The sequence below is a fragment of the Dendropsophus ebraccatus genome, chromosome 9, assembly GCF_027789765.1.
Source record: "Dendropsophus ebraccatus isolate aDenEbr1 chromosome 9, aDenEbr1.pat, whole genome shotgun sequence".
Lineage (NCBI taxonomy): Eukaryota > Metazoa > Chordata > Amphibia > Anura > Hylidae > Dendropsophus > Dendropsophus ebraccatus.
The window spans coordinates 92,113,265-92,133,156 of NC_091462.1; the positions used below are offsets into that span (position 1 = coordinate 92,113,265).

Below are 19,892 nucleotides of genomic sequence, written 5' to 3' on the forward strand. Positions count from 1 at the left end.
AGTTTGTTTCAGACATCTTGGAAAGGTAAAGGATCTTCACCTTTGCAGATATTTAGTTTCAGAAAATAGTCAGAAAAAGGTGACCTTATTACCAGGAACCCTGTCAATTGCAGCTGACTCAATGTCACTGCACTTCCTCCTAGGACCAGTAGAGGGCAGCAGAGCCCTGGTACACAGGAGGAAGATGATGCTGTCATATTGTGTGACTGCACAAAGCTGCTCCAGACCTTCCCTGCTCCCCTTACATAGAGGTGTCATGGCCTCCTCCAGCTTCACCCCTGTGATCCTCTGCTTTCTTTTCCTGACAGCTGCTGTGAGCTCCACATCTGGATGTAAGTAACCTATAGATGTCTTTAGGATGGATGGCTGCATGTCTGCTCTGGTGCAGAGGCTGTCACCTCTATTCTTTATATATCTGCAATGTAACACAACATCTATTATATACAATTGTCATAATTACAGTAGATGCACAGAATCAGTCGCCTCATCTGATCTGCTGATTCCCAATGTTTGGCTTCTCATAGCTGCGGCTGTATGTAGGATTCCACTGCCAGCATACCGGGCCCATGTGCTGTGACCATTGGGAATCTATGGGTTGTCATTGATACATTGCAGTGTAAATGTTCTATTATTTTTAGTATACTATATAGTATACAATGGTCAATATGAACACCAACATGTGACACCAGCAGTGTTCACTATGTACAGGGGCCGGGCAACACTCACGAGTGATGTATAGTGCAGCGATTGGGGGTACAATGGATCCATGGGGAGATGACTGTTTACAGGTTATATAGTTATAGGAATACCCTAATATCTATTATTACTATTATTAGATCATAGCATCTATTAGCCATTACAGATGGGTCCTGCACCCTGAATGGAGCGCCATAGGAAAAGGACATAGTGTGATCATGTATTATTGTCCATTAAAGGGGTTGCCTATTGTAGAAAACCCATTTTGATATATCCTGTTATAAAAATTGTGAGTTAATACAGGAGATCCCACATTCAGGACCATTATCCCTTGGCTAGAATAGGGATCAGTTACAAAGAGTGTCTCTTGCTCTGGACAACCTGTTCTGCACTATATCCATAGACCGTTGAGTAATGTTTAAAGGGGTACTCCGGCAAAAAAAATTCTTTCAAATCAGCTGGTTTCAGAAAGTTATATAGATTTGTAATTTACTTCTGTTTAAAAATCTCAAGTCTCCCAATACTTATCAGCTGCTGTATGTCCTGCAGGAAGTGGTGTATTCTGTCTGACACAGTGCTCTCTGCTGACATCTCCTTCGGAGACAGGAACTGTCCAGAGTAGTAGTAATTCCCTATAAAAAAAAAACCTCTCTTGCCTTGGACAGTTCCTGTCCGGTGTCATCAATATTGAGGTTCAAGGTACCACCAACAATCCAGCAATCGTTCATGCAGCTCAACCATGTGAAGGTTCAGTATGGCCTCAATTACATATTCAGTCATTTTGCTGGACGATATATTATGTCTGCAATAATCGTTCTCAATCCACAGAAAATTGCGATAGCTAAATTAAGGTGATCCGTATTTTTCGCAGATGTTACAGTTGTTAACATCAATGGTCCATAAATGTGTCCGTAACTGCGGATCAGCAATTGAGGACAAATTTATGGAACATGTAAATAAGGCCTAAACTACCGCTGATCTTCAAGATCGTGTAAGTTTTTACGCCCCCATAAGTAAAGATTTTCCAAGGGGATCCCCTTTCATCTGAATAGCTGCCACATAATACACTTCTTTTTCAGTGCTGCAGGGACAATGTGTCAATAGCTTACCCCAATCACAGGACTGGTATAGAATAGGGTCTATGCAGATGACTTATCTACGTGGGTTCACACGTAAGGGAATCGCAGCGAAATCCGCTGCTATTTTCCTCCTGTCAGTTTCAGGTTTCAAGTTCACACAACATAAATTTTCAATAAATAATGAACCTTGCAACACCAGCCACTATTCCACTATTTATTGAAAATTAAAATAACATTGTGTCCTATGGAAACCCGACCGGAGTGTATACACTCTGTATACACTCCGGCTGGAATTCCTTGCAGCTGCATAGAAAACTGACATGTCCGTTTTGTGCGGCCACTATTCATTGAATAGCGGCCGCACAAGACTGGCAGAGCAGACAAGGTAAAGTACGGCTCAGGCCGTACTTTACATTGTTGACTATAATGATTTGGAATGGGGGCACACCAGACAGCGCCCGCATTCCAAACTGGCCGATGTGAACTTCACAGACAGTGGCTGTCCACTGACACGGCTGTGTCACAGAATGGCCCCTGTCTTACTAAGTGTAAACCTGGCCTCAATAGCACCCCTAAACCCCCATGGCATACATTACCCAATCCGGCTTGTTCTATGGCTCCTGGTGTCTGGACGTCCCGCTCAGCCAATCAGTGCGCTGTGGCGGGACAGCGCACTGATTGGCTGAGCAGGACATCCAGACTGGTAATGTTTGCAGACTGGGTAATGTATGCACCGGGACACGGGGGGGGCTTATTCCTTTATGTGTGAACTCACCCTAAGTTGTCCCTAGTTTAAACATGGTAGCACGCCTCACTTCCCTGTTGTCAATCATCTCCATCCAGCGGTTCCATAGACTTCTAATATAGCTGGAGATCACTGCCAGCTGAGGAATTAAATGCGTTACTGCACGTGTCTCCCAGCTTTTTTTCATGTCTCCAACCAATCAAAACTTGTGCCATATCCCTGTGACATTTAAAAGTTTGTTTTAATGACAGTGCCCATTTAATCGGTACTTTTCACATGTCACAGGGATATGTCAAGGTTTTGATCAGTGAAGATCTCATTGCTGGGACCCCACTGATCAGGAGAACTGGAATAAATACAGGGTAGCGCTTTTCATTCCCTGACTCGCAGCATCCCCAGTGCACTGGTTCCTCTGATTGGTGAAGGCCCACACTGATTTCTTACTTGTCCCCTTCATTATGACAGGTACGCTTTTACATCTACATGGATTTTTTTTTCTGCATAGAATACTAAGTGTGTTGATGATAAGTTGGATGCTGCCATATGAAGTCCTGGAAAACATGGAGGCAGCCTATGGCTATGTTCACATTACGTAAGTACCAAAGTAATCATGGCTGTTGTTGCCGATTTGCAACGGCGTGATTACTACAGTACTTACATAGTGCTGCATCTGAGGAAATCCTGGACGGAGTGTATACACATAGGGGAAGATTTATCAAACATGGTGTAAAGCAATTCTTCTCAAACTTTTTCTACTGGAGCCTCACCTAACAGACCAAGGCAATGCCTGGGTCTTACCAGACTGACTAATAGGGTGCCTGGGCCTCACTATCTGTGGTGAAAGTTACCCGCCTCCCAAGCTCTATAAACTAATAAATCAGTACAAAATATATTAATAATGTTGCTAAAATAGAGATTTCTGCAAAAAAACAAAATGAATGTGCAGATCATAGTTAATTTGTGAAAACTGGCTCCCCAGCTGGGCCTCACCAACAACTAGGGGGCGCCTCACTGTTTGAGAAGCACTGGTGTAAAGTAAAACTGTCTCAGTTGCCCCTAGCAACCAATCAGATTCCATTTCATTTCCATTTTCCAAAAAAATCTGTGAGGAATGAAAAGTGGAATCTGATTGGTTGCTAGGGACAACTGAGCCAGTTTTACTTTACACCATGTTTGAAAAATCTCCCCCATAGTCAGTTTTCTACGGCTGCTATTCATTGAATAGCGGCCGCGGAAAGCCTTTCAGTGCACACAATGGAGCGAGCAGCTGTGGCCGCCCACTCTTTTGTGAGCAGCGGGGAATTCGGATGCGGGCGCACACTGATGTGCCCGCATCCAAATTCAGCGGCAGTAAAGATCATCCAGCTGGTACTGTAGTACCGGCCGGGATGATCTTCTCTGACACCGGCCGTTCCGTGCCCCGGCAAGGTCACGGAATGGCCAGTTTCCTACTACATGTGAACATGGCCTATGGCTGTATCCATGTTTTCCCGTTTTCCCTAGGGCTGCATCCAACTTCTTTAGCCACCGGTAATCAAATGCTGCATGCTCATGTTCGTTCATCTCTAATGACCACATCTGTAGCGGTATATACTTGTTGTCTTATAATTACTACCTTATGTGTATGGTCATCTATAATTATTACTATACAACAGATTGTAGCCTTGTGTCCTGACCTGTCTCCTCATTGTTTTCTAGATGAATCATACTTCCTGATGGTTTCCTCCGATGGCCCCATAACTTCGGGTGCACAGGCGACTGTGAATGCCAGCTTACTGATAGCAAATGGCAGCACCAGTCTCATAGCGGACCCCAGACTTTATCAATTTCATTGGAGCTACTCCCCTCTGCTGCTCACCCACCGCTCACAGAAGGAATCCAGCTCTGCTATTACTTTGCAGAGTGAATCTCCGGGGTCCTTCCTCATATCAGCCTGGGTAACAGAAAGACGCTGCCCTACATGTGAGCCCATCGCAAGAAACACTACACAGCTCCAGGTTACAAGTAAGGAATAATTCTGTCCGATACCACAAATCCCCTATGTTTGGGACTTATCGGATAAGTGGTAAATTGTAATCGCTACCCATGGCCCCTTTATATACAATGTAATCCATTGCCACTATGTGAAATTAGGACTAAAAAAAGGAAAAGGGATATATCTATTCACTGAGAGCAAGCACAGATCTTGTTATTGGTGCAACATTAAAGGAGTACTCTGGTGAAAAATGTTTTTCATGGAAATCAACTGGTGGTAAAAAGTTGTACAGATTTGTCATTTACCTCTATTTACAAATCTCCCATCTTCCACTACTTATCAGCTGCTGTATGTCCTGCAGGAAGTGGAGTATTCTTTTCAGTCTGGAGAAGGAGAGGTTTTCTATGGGGATTTGCTCCTGCTCTGGACAGTTCCTGACATGGACAGAAGTGGCAGCAGAGAGCACTGTGTCAGACTGGAAAGAATACACCACTTCCTGATGGACATACAGCAGCTGATAAGTACTGGGAAATGTGAGTTTTTAAATAGAAGTAAATTACAAATCTATATAACATTCTGAGACCAGTTGATTTGAAAAAAAAAAAAATATATATATTTTAGAAATGTAGAATATATTAGAAATTTTCACGATACGTTTATTAAAGGGGAACTATCAGCAGGTTAGACGAATCTAACCTGCTGATAGCCCCTTATAGCTCCCAGGACACTGAGGAGGAAGGTGGTATGTCTGTTACCTTCCTCTTTGGCACTAGTCCCGCACTGTTAGTTCTCTTAGTAATCCTCGCTCTGGAGCACTGCCACGTCATCCAGCCTGCCCCGTCCATTGATTATCACTAGAAGGAGTGGGCCGATGACACGGCAGTGCTCCTAACAGTGCACCGGAGCAAAGATTACTCTGACTAACAGTGGGGGATCGCCATTGAGGAGTAAGGTAACACACATACCTTCCTCCTCAGCATCCTCAGTGCTATAAGGGGCAAATTAGTTTTGTCTAACCTGCTGTTAGTTCCCCTTTAAGTTTCATTTACATAGACTAACATAATGTTCTCAATCTGCAGGAGAGATTGTGGGACGTCTCACAGCGTCACAAGTAGACAGCAATGGCACACACTTGGGAGATGGCTTCTTCTTGGCAACGAATAGCAGTGTGACATTATCTTTCCTTATTCATGATCCAAGTAACTTCTTTGAGTCGGCTACCTTCACCTACAGATGGACTCTTGATGACAGGTTGGTCAATATGGATTAAAGGTAGTAATATAGTCTCCTGCAGACAGATCCAGATTGGCTGCACACTATGGCAGGCTGTCAGTGTGATGCCATATGGTGCCTCTGTATAACAACAGGCTATAGAAATATACCACCCGAATATGGCATGCAATAAAGCATTCTATGTTACTTCCATATGAGATTGAAGGCATAAGGAGGGACATTATGGGCCCATAAACTAGTATAGCCCATAGACTAGTATAGCCCATAGACTAGTATAGCGCAAAGAGGTCATGCAGTGATTTTCCATCAACCAAGACCGGTACAGGTGATATTGGTGGATTGTTGGAATAGCCCCATACACTTTATACTGAAGGATGATCCAGCCACGAGCAACAGGTTCAAACAACAAAAATATAAAGCGACCGGGGACCTTTAGGATCCTTTCATATCACAGAACGGCGCTGTCTTTGAAGTTCATCCCGGCCAATACGGCAGTCCCGATGAACTTCATTTTTTTTAATTGGAACGTGGGTGCATTCCAGTGTGCCTGCATTCCAAGTAACCATAGCACACAATGTAAAGTGCAGCCAGAGCCACACTTTGTCTGCTCTGTCAGTCTTGTCAGTTTTTTGTGCGGCCACTTGGAATCCCGGCCGAAGTGTATACAGAGTGTGTACACTCTGGCCAGGATTCCATAGACTTTAATACGATCAGCCAATTCATTAAAGGACATCTCCCATGAAAAGATTTTTTAGCTTATTTAACACACATGTAACTTTGTAATGTGTGTAAATAAGCGGTCTGGCCCCCTTCCCCAACTTTCCGACCCCCCCCGGAGGTTAAATAAATTATACATGTCCAATTACTGTCGACCCCTGTCCTCTTCTTCCAGGCGCCATCTTCTGACGATGTCGTCAGAGCCGGGGGGGGGGGGCGGGCCAGGTCTTCTTCCTCCTCGGCGTCTTCTGCTGAAGAGAATGGGAGAGGAAAAGGCTGCTGGTGCACTTGCGCACAGCAGCCTTTTTATTGGCTGGAGCGCATCACATGGCTTTCAGCTTGCTTAGCAAGCGCACCGGCAGCCTTTTCTCTCCCATGAATCCGGAAGTTAGGAAGATCACAGGACGGCGGCCGAAGGTGACGGAGACGCGGACGGCGGGCAATTTGAGTGGCGATCGTCACCGGAGGGATGGTAAGTATCGTGTATGTGTGTGTCTGTTTTTTTTTTTTTTTTTGCAGGTCCCGCCGGAGTTGTCCTTTAAATAATGTCCGTGATTGCAAAACTGCAACTACGGCCGTTCACGTTTTCACGTTGTTTGAACTTAGCCTATAAAAAATTTTATCAATAAAAAAAATTAAAAAGTAAACATATTTGCTATCGCTGCATGCGGAATCGGACAGACTGTTAAATTATCACATTTTTGATCTCACACGATAAATGGCGTAAGCATAAAAACCTACCCAAGCGCAAAATTGCTTTTTTTCAGTTTCACAGCACAAATAATTTTTTTCAGTTGGCGCTATATTTTATGGAAAAATAATTTTCGTGAAAAAACAAGCTCAGAATCGCATGGATAAGTTATAGCATCACAGAGCTATAACCACATAAAGGGGTTGTCTGGCCGTCGGCCTTTTTCCAATATACTGCTGCTGGTGCATATAAAACAATAAACATGTTATCCCTACCTGTCCGCGCTCCCTTGGTGTCCTTCTCTGGTGTCACCGGTGACCGCAGAGACTCCCCTTCGGGAGTGACAGATGGGACGTGGCCAGTGATATGCTGAGCAGGCTGTCATTCCAGAGACCAGTTTGTCTCAGAAGTTGAGGCTCTGTGGTCAGCGGGGGACACTGGCAACACCAGTGTAGGACACCGCACGAGAGAGGATAGGTAGGGATAACATGTTTATTGTTTTATATGCACCAGCAGCAGTATATTAAAAAAGACCGACCACCAGACAACCCCTTTAAGGCAGTTCCTGGGCTGGTCCTGAAGGGGTTAAACAGAGGAGAAAAAAAAAAAGGTGCAAAAACAGAAAGTGGCTGAGGAGAGAAGGGGTTATTAGTTACTGTGGTGGAGGGGGTGAGGAGCTCAGGTGAGCACTTCCTTTGTCTTGCTGATCACTGAGGGTCCCCACATTTGGCCTGCTGATGGCCTATCCTAAGCCCTTAATGCCTAATGCCCATATATATATATATATATATATATATATATATATATATATATGTATAATATTATTTTTTTTTTATTTATTTATTTTTTTACCAGAACTACAGTTTCAACATCTGATCCCTTTGTTCTTCACAATTATTCTTCACCTGGAAACTTTAAAGTCTCCCTCCACGTTACCGCCTATCTCCATGATGCCAAATACCAAAGACATTCTGGGAAAAAAACTGGAGAATTTACAGCGGTGCTGACACTACAAGGTACATGAGCACAATGCAGGATTGATCTGTTTCCTTTATATTCCTTAGGCTGGGTTCACACTGCGTATATTTCTGTCAGTATTGTGGTCCTCATATTGCAACCAAAACCAGGAGTGGATTAAAAACACAGAAAGGTTCTGTTCACACAATGTTGAAATTGAGTGGATGGCCGCCATATAATGGCCAATATTTGCTGTTATTTTAAAACAACGGCTGTTTTATTGAAAAAATGGCAGTTATTTACTGTTATATGGCGGCCATCCACTTAGTTTCACCATTGTGTGAACAGATCCTTTCTGTGTTTTTAATCCACTCCTGGTTTTGGTTGCAATATGAGGACCACAATACTGACTAAAATATATGCAGTGTGAACACAGTTTAGGCTGTAATTACAGTGAGGCCTTATTCACACAACCCGTAAAGTTGTCCGTGATTGCGGATCACGGATCAACTTAGAGCACTTTGATTTATATTGGGCTATTCACACAGTCCGTGTTAATTTTGATCTGCAATCGGTTCAGTAAAAATAAGGACATGTCCTAGTGCGGATTGTGATTGCAGTACTGATTAGAATAGAAGTCTATGGGATCCGTATTACTTACGGACATCAAAGATGTCACATCCATGACATCCGTTAAAAACACGGATCAAATCTATGCAAACTAGTACTATTCACATTTTACGGAAACAGATGCAATTACGGATGCAATATGGATGATTTTCCACGGATCAGGGAGGAAAAATAGCGGGAGGTTTTGCGGCCCAGAAAAATCACTGAACGTGTGAATGAGGCCTTAGGCTGTGTTCCCACAATGGGAAAATGACAATAGTCTTTCTAAATGCCCGTTATTTTAGCGCTAGTCCTGCACCTGTCAAAGAAGAAATCTACAACCTGCTCCGGAGTGGTTATAAAGTTCTGCCATGGTTACGCCTGTTTCCAGACATTAACCATGATAAAATAGGCATTGAAGGAGGCCACACCTCCTCGCCACCTTGCCACGCCCCACTGCCCACGGATCAGGCGAGTGCCCCTCTATTTATATAATGCGGATGGAGAAGACTCCATTATAATCTAAAATGTTGTTACAAGTGGTGTTACTACTATGATTATACCAGATTACTCCAGATTTTACCCTTTGAGTTTGTATTGATTCCTTCCTGGAAGGTTTACCTGGTTTCTATTGTTTCTTTTTGCAGATGTCATCAGTAGTATTACCATAGCCGGCCCTAGAGAGACCACCGCTGGGCAGAGAGTCAATATGTCTCTGCATGTCATTGGAAGGTAAATTATCAGGGGGGATAGAATTCTGTGCATAAAACCTCTTGCTGTAATAAGACTCCGTTCTGTGGCTATTGTTACACTGCAGATCGACTACATTAGGGGCAGGGAACCTTGGCTCTCCAGCTGTTGCAAAACTACAACTACCATCATGCTTTAGCTTTGGCTGTCCAGTCATGATGGGAGTTGTAGTCTTGCAACAGCTGGAGAGCAAAGATTCCCTGCCCCGGGACTACATGATGAGTAGCACTAATCTATTCTGATAAGGTAAAGCAGGTAAAGTGTCTTTCTGCTGTGAGAAAAACACATAGAACCGTACAGGATTTGGGCTTATGTATTTAAATACGATTGTTCCAGTTCACTAACAGCAAGCAGAGATCTTGGAAATGGTGAGGAGTTAAACCAGTGTATTAGGAAGGTGCAGAGCTTCATTATACAACAATTAAAGGGGTATTATGGTTTTAAGAATTGTTATACCTACTCAGTGTATAAATAATACATTTTTAAAAAGCTGTGGGGCCAACCCCTGGGATTCTCACCAGTCGCTAGGATTAAAGATGAGCGGAACTTTCGGACTTTCGCTCACTCCAGTGCGATGCCTGCGATCTCGGGTGCATAGTTGCGCTCCCGGGAATCTGCAGCCGGGAAATCCAGGGAATGTATTTTGAATTCCCTGGAAGATCCTGCCCGCAGATTCCCAGGATCTATGCACCCGGGATCGCAGCCATAGTAATGGAGCGAAGATGCCGTTGGACCAAAAGTCTGACGGTTCGCTCATCCCTAGCTAGGATGGATACCCCAGTCCACTTCTCCTAGAAGTTTGAATGAAAGGGGTTATCTAGGCTTATCCAAACCCGATGGATAAGTGACCACCAATCTAAAAGATTGTCGCTCGCTTACCAGGTCTGTTACAAGGATCGATAATAATGTGGGCAGGGCTGCACGGACATGATTAGTGATGTCCGTGCAGCTCTTGCTTTAAAAGTGTTCTCCGGCATCAGCATATAGAGAATAATAAAGGTGTTATGCTTACCTAGCTATTACACCTAGCAATGAGTGGCCAGCAGGTGATGATTTTTAAACATGAAAGATTGCTCACTCCTCGGCTGATCTTTGTCTTTATCAGGGCTACGTCTACCTAATTCAGCAGATAATCTCTCCATGTAATAGGAAAAACATGGCCACTTTCTTCCAGAAACAGCATTACTCCTGTCTCCCAGTTTGGTAGCGGTTTTGCAACTCAGTTCTATTGAAGTGAGTGAAGCATAATTGCAAAACCTAACCTAGAGAGAAAAAGGAGCTGCTGCACCTCACACCAATGTATTAGTGCCTCTCGGCTACATTTAAAGACCAGAATATTGATGTATAATTTGATCAAACCATATTGCCTCATGTACCATGTGCAGGTCATCTGGCCTGCATGAGTTCCTACACTAAAACAACACTGTGCCGGTCAGCGACTGCCAACACCGCAAAGCAAGTGCCAACAGGGGAGGTGGGCCACGGAATGGCGCTGCAACCCCACTGTCACAGGTCCAAACCCCATGGGCCCCCCCACACCCCACAGGCGCAGCCGGCGGGGATGGCGGCTGCCAAGCAACACAGGTGTGAACAAGGTCTTACTACTCACCAATGCACCAGCAGGTAGAATGGGAGAAAGAGGAGGCACTTACCATATGTGCACAGGTGCTTCCTGGTACATGAGGCAATATGGTTTGATCAAATTATATGCCAACATCTGGCATTGGTTTTTAAATATAGCTGAGAGGCATGAATGTGAACCATGGGTGTGAGGTGTTGCCACTCCTTTTTCTCTAGGTCTGTATTTTAAATGTTCTCCCCTTTCTGAGTGGCTAACACTCCTCCCTTGTAAGACCCATGTGACCCAATCAGCTGAAAGCACCTGTGCACATATGGTAAGTACCTCCTCTTTCTCCCATTCTACCTGCTGGTGCATTGGTGAGTAGTAACATTGTGTTCACACTTGTGTTGCTTGGCGGCCGCCTTCTCCACCGCCAATGCCTGCGGGGTGTGGGGGGACCCATGGGATTTGGTCCTGTGACAATGGGGTTGCAGCGCCATTCTGTGGCCCACCTCCCCTGTTGGCACTTGCTTTGCGGTGTTGGCAGTCGCTGACCATCGCATTGTTGTTTTAGTGTAGGGACTCATGTGGGCCAGAAGACCTGCACGCGGTGCATGAGGCAATATGGTTTGATCAAATTATATACCAACATTCTGGCGTTGGTTTTTAAAGATAGCTGAGAGGCTTGAATGTGAACCATGGGTGTGAGGTGCATCAACTCTCGGCCTGTTAATTGCAAAACCCCACCCAAACTGGAAGAAAGCGGCCATGTTTTTCTAATCCTGGATATCAGGTTTAAATAGTAAAAAGTATTTGTTTTACTGCTGCATTCAAATCTATGGTGCAGTGCTGGGCTCTCATGGTGATTAGTAAAGATCTCCGCTAATAGGCATTTATTACCTATTTAGTGGATAGGTAACAATTGTCTTAGACCAGATATTCCTTTATGTTTTGTTACACAAAAATTCTGGCATGTACATAGACACTTGTCTTTTTGGACATGATATATGCATTGATCTGTGTATGTATCACATCCTGATCATTTACAGTGTGGACATACAAAGAAACTTCTTGTGCTTTCCATTGCAGTTCCCTAGATCCCTATCAGAGGACTCAAAAGAATGATGGTTGACCTTAGGGAGATCAACCAAAACACTGCAGAGACACAATCACATGTTTCTCAACGTCAGTAAATCCAGGAACATTGCCCCCTGGGAAATCAAATATGCAAAAATAATGCAGAGACACCATCACGTCTTTCTCAACGTTATTGAGAATACCCCGAAACAGCTGTCTGTGGATGGATACCTTGCTTGGGTGGTTTCCTTGACTAGATACATTGCTTGGCTTGGGTGTTCCTTCCTGATAGAAGGTCTGGCTAGCTCACTGACATTGAGAAACATGTGTCTCTGCAGTATTTTTGCATATTTGTTTTCCCAGGGTGCAATGTTCCTAGATTCACTGACGTTAAAAAACGGTGCCTCCGCGGTTTTGGTTGATCTCCTTGAGATCAACCGTTATCCTTTTGCATGCACTTACTAGGCTTTGCCTTCAATAGCCAGAATCCTACTCAACACTGAAGAGGGGCAAATATCCCCAAAACAGCTGTCTGTGGATGGATACTATGCTTGGATGGTTTCCTTGACTAGGGATCTTTATTGGCTTGGTTGTTCCTTCCTGGTAGAAGGTCTGGCTAGCTCATTGACACTGAGAAACAGGTGTCTCCGCAGTTCATATTCACAAATAGAAGAAAGACACCCACTCACCCTAATACTTAAAGAGACTCTGTCAGTAGGTTTGTGGTGTCCTATCTCAGGGTAGATAAACTAGTGACAGAGAAGCTGAACAGAATGATGTATCACTTACATTGTTCTGTGCAGCTAATTTGAGATATCCTCCTGAGTAACATGGACAATAAGTAGTCCTCTCCATTATGTGCATGTGCTCAGTATACCTGGATATTTATGAGAAGCAGAAAACTCCACCCACCAGCTGCTAATTGGCAGTTATCTATTTATGCTGTATATAGGCAGTCAACTGTCAATCAGCAGCTTGAGGGTGGGGGCAAGAATCCTATTCTCCTGCATATTAGAAGAACAGCTGAACAGAATAATGTAAGTTAACACCGATCTGTTCAGCATTTCTGTCACTAGTTTATGCTGTCTTTATTTAAGGCAGCATAAACCTAGTGACAGTTTCCCTTTAACTTTTATTGTCATTTACAGAGTGTGATGTGTGTATCTACATGAGACAGTGATCCCTTCAATCAGCCAATCAAAATTGATGGGAGTGCCAGTAGGCAGACCTCCAGTCTGGCTTCGGGACCTCTTTAACCCATGTTGCAATATGCCGAATCTGTACACAAAATCTACAATTATAACACCATGTTTATACTATACACATATAGGGAGATGGACAGGAGTAACCGGTTTTCTCTTTGTGATGTAAACATATAAAGAAACATCATGAGCTCGTGGCGTTTACTACAGCATCATAAACTAGATGGAATAATGACATATATATAGTATATCATCAGAGGCTTCCACCAGTGTCTCGAGGCTCCTGATCTGTCATGAGAGCATTGCTATACTGTATGTCACATGCCCATGGCCTGATAGGTGACAGAAGAGGAAGGAAGAAGTGAAGGGCATATATGAAATGTCATACTTCCACATAAGTTTTGCTGACCCAGATTTTGTGGTATACAGTACATACCAATATATGATATTGCTGTGAAAGTGACTTGTACCAGGGTCTGAATAATGGTGGAGGCATCTGGACTCACCTGTTTTTCTCACCTGTTGTTAGGTTTAGTGTCTGTTATGTTATACATACACTGTGCTGTGTAGGTCTACAGTGACATACAGTATGTGGCCCATAGAACCCCTAGAAAACCACACAGTTAGTGTCATCTACAACACCATTCCATATCTCAGAGAAAGGTAGGCCCGGTGTATGCCTGAAGGACACTCTTCAGCTTGTGTGTTGTGAGCGATCTTACATGTGTGAATAGTGCCTTGTATGTCTGTTTTCTCAGAATTAAAAGTGATCGCCTATCTAGAGGAAAGGTGATAATTGTGTAATCGGTGGGGGTCCCACTGCTGGGTCCTTTATTGATCTTCAGAATGGAGGTCTCCTGACTATGTTCGGAAGTCCCATAGAGAATGAATAGAGGGGTGCTGCTCACACAGGGGACAAGGGAGTTCCTCTCTCATGATCAGTTGCTTGTCAGTTAACCCCCTATTGATCTGTTAGTTATCCCCTATCCAAAGGATGAGGAACCTTTTGGCCCTCTAGCTGTTGCAAAACTACAATTCCCATCATGCCTGGATAGTTAAATTTAAAACTTTGGCTGTCCAGGCATAATGGGAATTTTTTGTTTTGCAACAGCTGGAGGGCCAAAGGTTCTCCATCCCTGCCCTATCCTGTGCAGTTTAAAGGGGTACTCTGGAGAAAAAAAAATAGTTTTCGAATCAGTTGTAAGAAAGTTATACAGATTTTTAAATTACTTCTATTTAAAAATCTCAAGTCTTCCAGTGCTTATCAGCTGCTGTATGTCCTGCAGGAAGTGGTGTATTCTTTCCAGTCTGACACAGTGCTCTCTGCTGACATCTCTGTCCGACACAGGAACTGTCCAGAGTAGTAGCAAATCCCCATAGAAAATTCTTCTGATCTGGACAGTTCCTGTCATGGACAGAGACATCACCATGTCAGACTGGAAAGAATACACCACTTCCTTCAGGACATACAGCAGCTGATAAGTAATTTACAAATCTGTATTTAAAGTGACCCTGTACCCACAATCTGACCCCCCCAAACCACTTGTACCTTCGGATAACTGCTTTTAATCCAAGATCTGCCCTGGGGTCCGTTCGGCAGGTGATGCAGTTATTGTCCTAAAAAACAATTTTTAAAATTGCAGCCCTGTGCCAAACGGCCGTGGCCTAGATTGTGTATGCATTGGGCTGGCACAACCTCTCCATCCATCCTCCCCGCCCTCCTTATCATTAGGAATGCTCCAGGCAGATTTTCTCCTATTCATCACCTGTCAGCCCGGCACATGGGCTGGATCATTAAGGCACCTGTGTAGTTTTCCCTGCAGAGGAATAGGAAAAATGGTGAAAAGGGCGGGGAGGAGGGACAGAGGGGTGGTGCAAAGTTAGGGCACAGATAGGCCAAGTCACGGTCGTAGGGCACAGGGCTGCAAGTTTAAAAGTTGTTTTCTAGGACTAAACCTGCATCACCTGCCGAACGGACCCCAGGACAGATTTTGAATTAAAAGCAGCTATCCGAAGGTACAAGCGGTTCGGGGGGCACAGATTGTTGGGTACAGAGTCGCTTTAAGGTAGCGGTGAGTTCTAAAGTCAGCTAAAGTCACACATACACACAAAAACAATCCTGAATTCCTAGTGTAGTTTTACAACAGCCGGAGACCACTGTGTCAGAGCAACAAACGGTGGGGCAGAATTCCTTCATAATATCTCATATTGGAAGAGACTTGTCTTGAATACTCAAAACTTACTTGGGAAGTTTGTAGTTGAACTTCTTCTTAACACATTGAAATGTTTTCTCAGTTCTGATTTGATATACATGAACAGGTATCCAGGAATCAGTCCATAGATGTTTATTTTACCTATTAATCCCATCAGTTTCAATGGGATCTGTCAGCAGCCTTATGTGTGTGAGGATCAGTAGATGATCCCTAGATGTCTGATGTTAAAGGGAAAACATGGAGCCAACCACTGGATTGTACTTGTCTGCTCTTTGTTGTCTGTTCCTCCTACAGACACTATTGGAATATCCTGCATGCTAATGTTGGAATCAGTCGCCGTCTCAGTCATCGATAGTCATCCTGTGTATAGGGCCAGGTTAAATATTTGACCACTTCATTGCTTCAAATGGAAGCTCTGCTTTTGAAACCAGTATAAAGGGAGCGTGGCACATTGAAAATGCAGTCTGTTCTATCATATTATAGAGCAGGGGATGCTGAGCAGATTGATATAGAGTTTTGAAGGAAATGATTCAGTAGATATTTTTTTATATTAATTTTAAGGCCTTGTTCCCACTTCATAAAAAATATTGGAGGAAGACGGTTGTCTTGTTAAAGGGAATCTGTGACTAGGTTTATTCCGCCATCATAAACTAGTGGCAGAAATGCTGAACAGATCATTCTGTTCAGCCGTTCTCCTAATATGCAGGAGAATAGGATTTTTGACACACCCTTCCCCCCGCCCTCCAGCTGCTGATTGACAGATGTCTTCCTATACACAGCATGGATAGATAACTGCCAATCAGCAGCTAGTGGGCGGAGTTTTCTGCTTCTCATGAATATACAGGACTACTGGGCTCACACACATAATGGAGAGGACTACTTATTGTCCATGTTATTCAGGAGGATATCTCTAGATCAGCTGCACAGAACAATGTAAGGGGTACATCATTCTGTTCAGCTTCTCTGACAGTAGGTTATACTACCCTGAGATACTACCGGTTTAGGCCTAGTCTCTTTAAATAGACAGCCGCTAAATATGTTAATGTTCTTTATTAGCGGCCGTCTATTTAACCAGTTGGCTGTCTTCTTTTGATATTTTTACACAGCAGGAACATAGCCTAAAGGGGTATTCCGAGTTACACTACTGATCCCCTATCTTCAACATAACGAAAAACATGGTGGGCGTGTGGGGAATCTGACTGCTGGGACCCACTGTAATTTGAGAATGGGCCTGGGTCTTTGTTTTCAATACAAAGTTCACATGTGCTCCACAGTTCCATTAATATCTATGGCGCTGCTGAGGAAAGCCAAGCATAACGATTGGCTATATCTATAGACAATGAATTGAGTGGCAGCACATATATGCAACTCCTGTGGATAGGGGATAAGCACTGTCATTTAGAATATCCCTATAATTCTTGCTCAATCTCAGCTAGGAGTCCAGTGGGTGGTCCTACATTCTGTATACACATTCATACAGAGATAGCCAATCATTGATTAGGAGTGAAAATGAACAAATTATACTGAAACAGAACCTGTCATGTTCCCGGGGCTACTAGGGACAAGTGAAAATTTTTGATCAGTTGGGGTCGTGCAGCATTGACTGATCGCTAGAGCGAACCTAGTTTCCTAGCTTTCTACCATGTGAATGAGACTGTCTCATAATGTAAGTCTATGAGACCTTCTCGGGGGACATGTACAGGGAGCAGAGGAGAAGCAGCACCCTTCTTCCCGCTGGTTCTACTGATCGGTCAAAGTCTAAACACCCTTACACCCATCAATCAAAACTTTTGACATGTTCCTATTTTGAACACCCAAGTTACCAGTTGGCTATGTTCCCACCTGGGGGAAAGGCAGCAGTCTCGTAATATATATGTCCGCTAGTAAAGATCATGATCATTATTAGCTTCCGTCTATGTTATGAGCAGCCATCTTTCCCCACTATGTTCTTGCAGTGGGGAAATAGCCTAAGGCTGGGTCATGGAACGGCCGGTCTCAGAAAAGATCATCTGGATGATTTTTAGCGCCGCTGAGTTCTGATGCGGGCGCGTCCGTGCGCGCCTGCATCAGAACTCCCCACTACACACTATGGAGTGTGCGGCCGGAGCCGCTCACTCCATAGTGTGCACTGACAAGGTTCTCTGCGGCTGCTATTCAATGAATAGCGGCCACAGAAAACTGACATGTCATTTTCTCGCGGCGCCGCGGGGGATCCCGGCCGGAGTGTATACTAGGGAGAGATTTATCAAACATGGTGTAAAGTGAAACGGGCTCAGTTGCCCCTAGCAACCAATCAGATTACACCTTAAATTTTCCAAAGAGCCTGTGAGGAATGAAAAGAGGAATCTGATTGGTTGCTAGGGGCAACTGAGCCAGTTTCACGTTACACCATGTTTGATAAATCTGCCCCTTTGTGTATACACTCCGGCCGGGATTCAATAGACAGCAATGTAACGTATATATTCGTATTAATCACGGCTGTTGTTGCAATCAGCAACAACGGCCGTAGTTTTACAAAAATATACGTAGTGTGAACATAGCCTAAAAGTGTAACACTGTGTATTATAATAGTGCTACAGTGACTATATGCATTTTTCTATATTCAGAATACTAAAGCAGTCTCCAAGGAGAAGCTAAACTAAATCATATAGAATTATGGACACGTTGACTGACTGTCAGACACTAAAATGTTATAAATGTATGGAGCTTGTGTGAGACATGATGGAGATGGAATATATGATGTGATTCTTCATCTTTCAGTCCCCCGTTGACAGTCTGCTGGCTAATCAAGTCTGACTGCGTTTCTTTGGATGGAGAAGAGTGCCACCCAGTGGTGATCAATGACACTACCAGCATTATAAGACATCGCTTCACATCCCCGGGTCGGTACTGTTTGAGTGTCAAAGCCGAGAACAAAGTCAGCAAATTGTTAGGACATCAGAGCCTCAGCGTTACATCTACAGGTAACACCCCTGCTAAGCAATAGATGGACAATACTTTCACATGTGTAAATATTACACTGTGAATAATTTGTCGGGGATATCTACCTATAATGGGATCAATTCTAGATATTAAAAACGTGGGCACAATCACTGTTCTTTTATAATAAAGGGGTTATCCAGACAATTCAGCGATAAGCTGACTGCTGGGCCTTGGGCTATACATCTATTACAAGAAGGGAAAATGCAGATCTATGACCGCATGCAAGAACAGTAAGAAGGCAGCCATACACATAAGATTAAAGGGCAACTCTAGCTAAATTTGTTTTCTTTCAAATCAACTGGTGTCAGAAAGTGCCAGAGATTTATAATTCACTTCTGTTAAAAAATCTCAAGTCTTCCAGTACTTATCAGCTGGTGTATGTCCTGCAGGAAGTGGTGTATTCTTTCCAGTCTGGCACAGTGCTCTCTGCTGCCACCTCTGTCAGGAGCTAATCCCTATAGAAAACCTCTCTTGCTCTCCTGACTGGAATGAATATCACTTCATGTAGGACATACAGCAGCTGATAAGTACAACAACAAAAGGGTGTTATAATTAATCATTCCCGATCTTGCAGAAATTGTCTGACTATAATGTGTATGAGCAACTAGCTGTAAAAGTGGAAATCGTCTCTGGTGCTCAAAATCCATCCTAACTTAGGCTATATTCACATTACATAAGAGACCAGAACAGAAAATGCTGCAGCAAAGAGCAAGTGCCATATAACATTTTAGTTTTTTTAGAATTTTTTTTTAGAAAAATCTTTTTGAAAAATCTTTTTGAAAAAAAATTAGGTTCTTAGCAGACGGTTTGATCAAACTGAATGTACCAACTCACCACGTTAAGGTGCCCTCAGAGAGTTGGACCTACACTAACAATGGCCTCTCTCGGACTATAAGTCTACATATCTGGGCATGTAAGAGCAACATAACTCTGTGTAGCACACCTGCAGGAGCTGGGTGAAGTGCACGGCTATAAAGAGGGTCACAGAACGGCCGGTCTCTGCAAAGATCATCCCGGGAGGTACTGCAGTACTGCAGCATCAGCGCGCGCCCGCATCAGAACTCTAATAGCACACAATGAAGCAAGCGGCCGGAGCCGCTCCCTTCATTGTGTGAACTGACAGGTCTTTCTGCGGCCACAAAAAATGACATGTCAGTACTTTGCGGCACCGCATGGGATCCCAGCCAGAGCGTATACCATGTGTATACGCTCCGGCCGGGATCCCATAGAAGAATAGGCAGTGTTCCACACCGTACAAAGTATGGCCGTTGTTGCCGATGGCAACAACGGCCGTACTTTTACGCTGTGTGAACATAGCCTTAAAGTTTAAATGTCATTTCAAACAATTTGAAATCAATAGGACAAGCCATTATAAGTATTAGGTTTTATTGGGCAAAAGAGACTC

General features: G+C 43.7%; 1 protein-coding gene across 1 annotated transcript in view; it reads left to right on the top strand.

Annotated features, from left to right (window-relative positions):
• The first annotated feature begins 253 nt into the window (after positions 1–253).
• Positions 254–19,892, top strand: part of TMEM130 (transmembrane protein 130) — a 34,953-nt gene continuing 15,314 nt past the window's right edge. The window contains exons 1-6 of the mRNA XM_069982013.1: positions 254–332; positions 4,219–4,524; positions 5,575–5,746; positions 7,992–8,152; positions 9,350–9,434; positions 18,266–18,468. Of these exons, the coding sequence (XP_069838114.1) occupies positions 257–332; positions 4,219–4,524; positions 5,575–5,746; positions 7,992–8,152; positions 9,350–9,434; positions 18,266–18,468 (1,003 nt within the window). The 5' untranslated portion in view covers positions 254–256. The remainder of the gene's footprint in view (positions 333–4,218; positions 4,525–5,574; positions 5,747–7,991; positions 8,153–9,349; positions 9,435–18,265; positions 18,469–19,892) is intronic.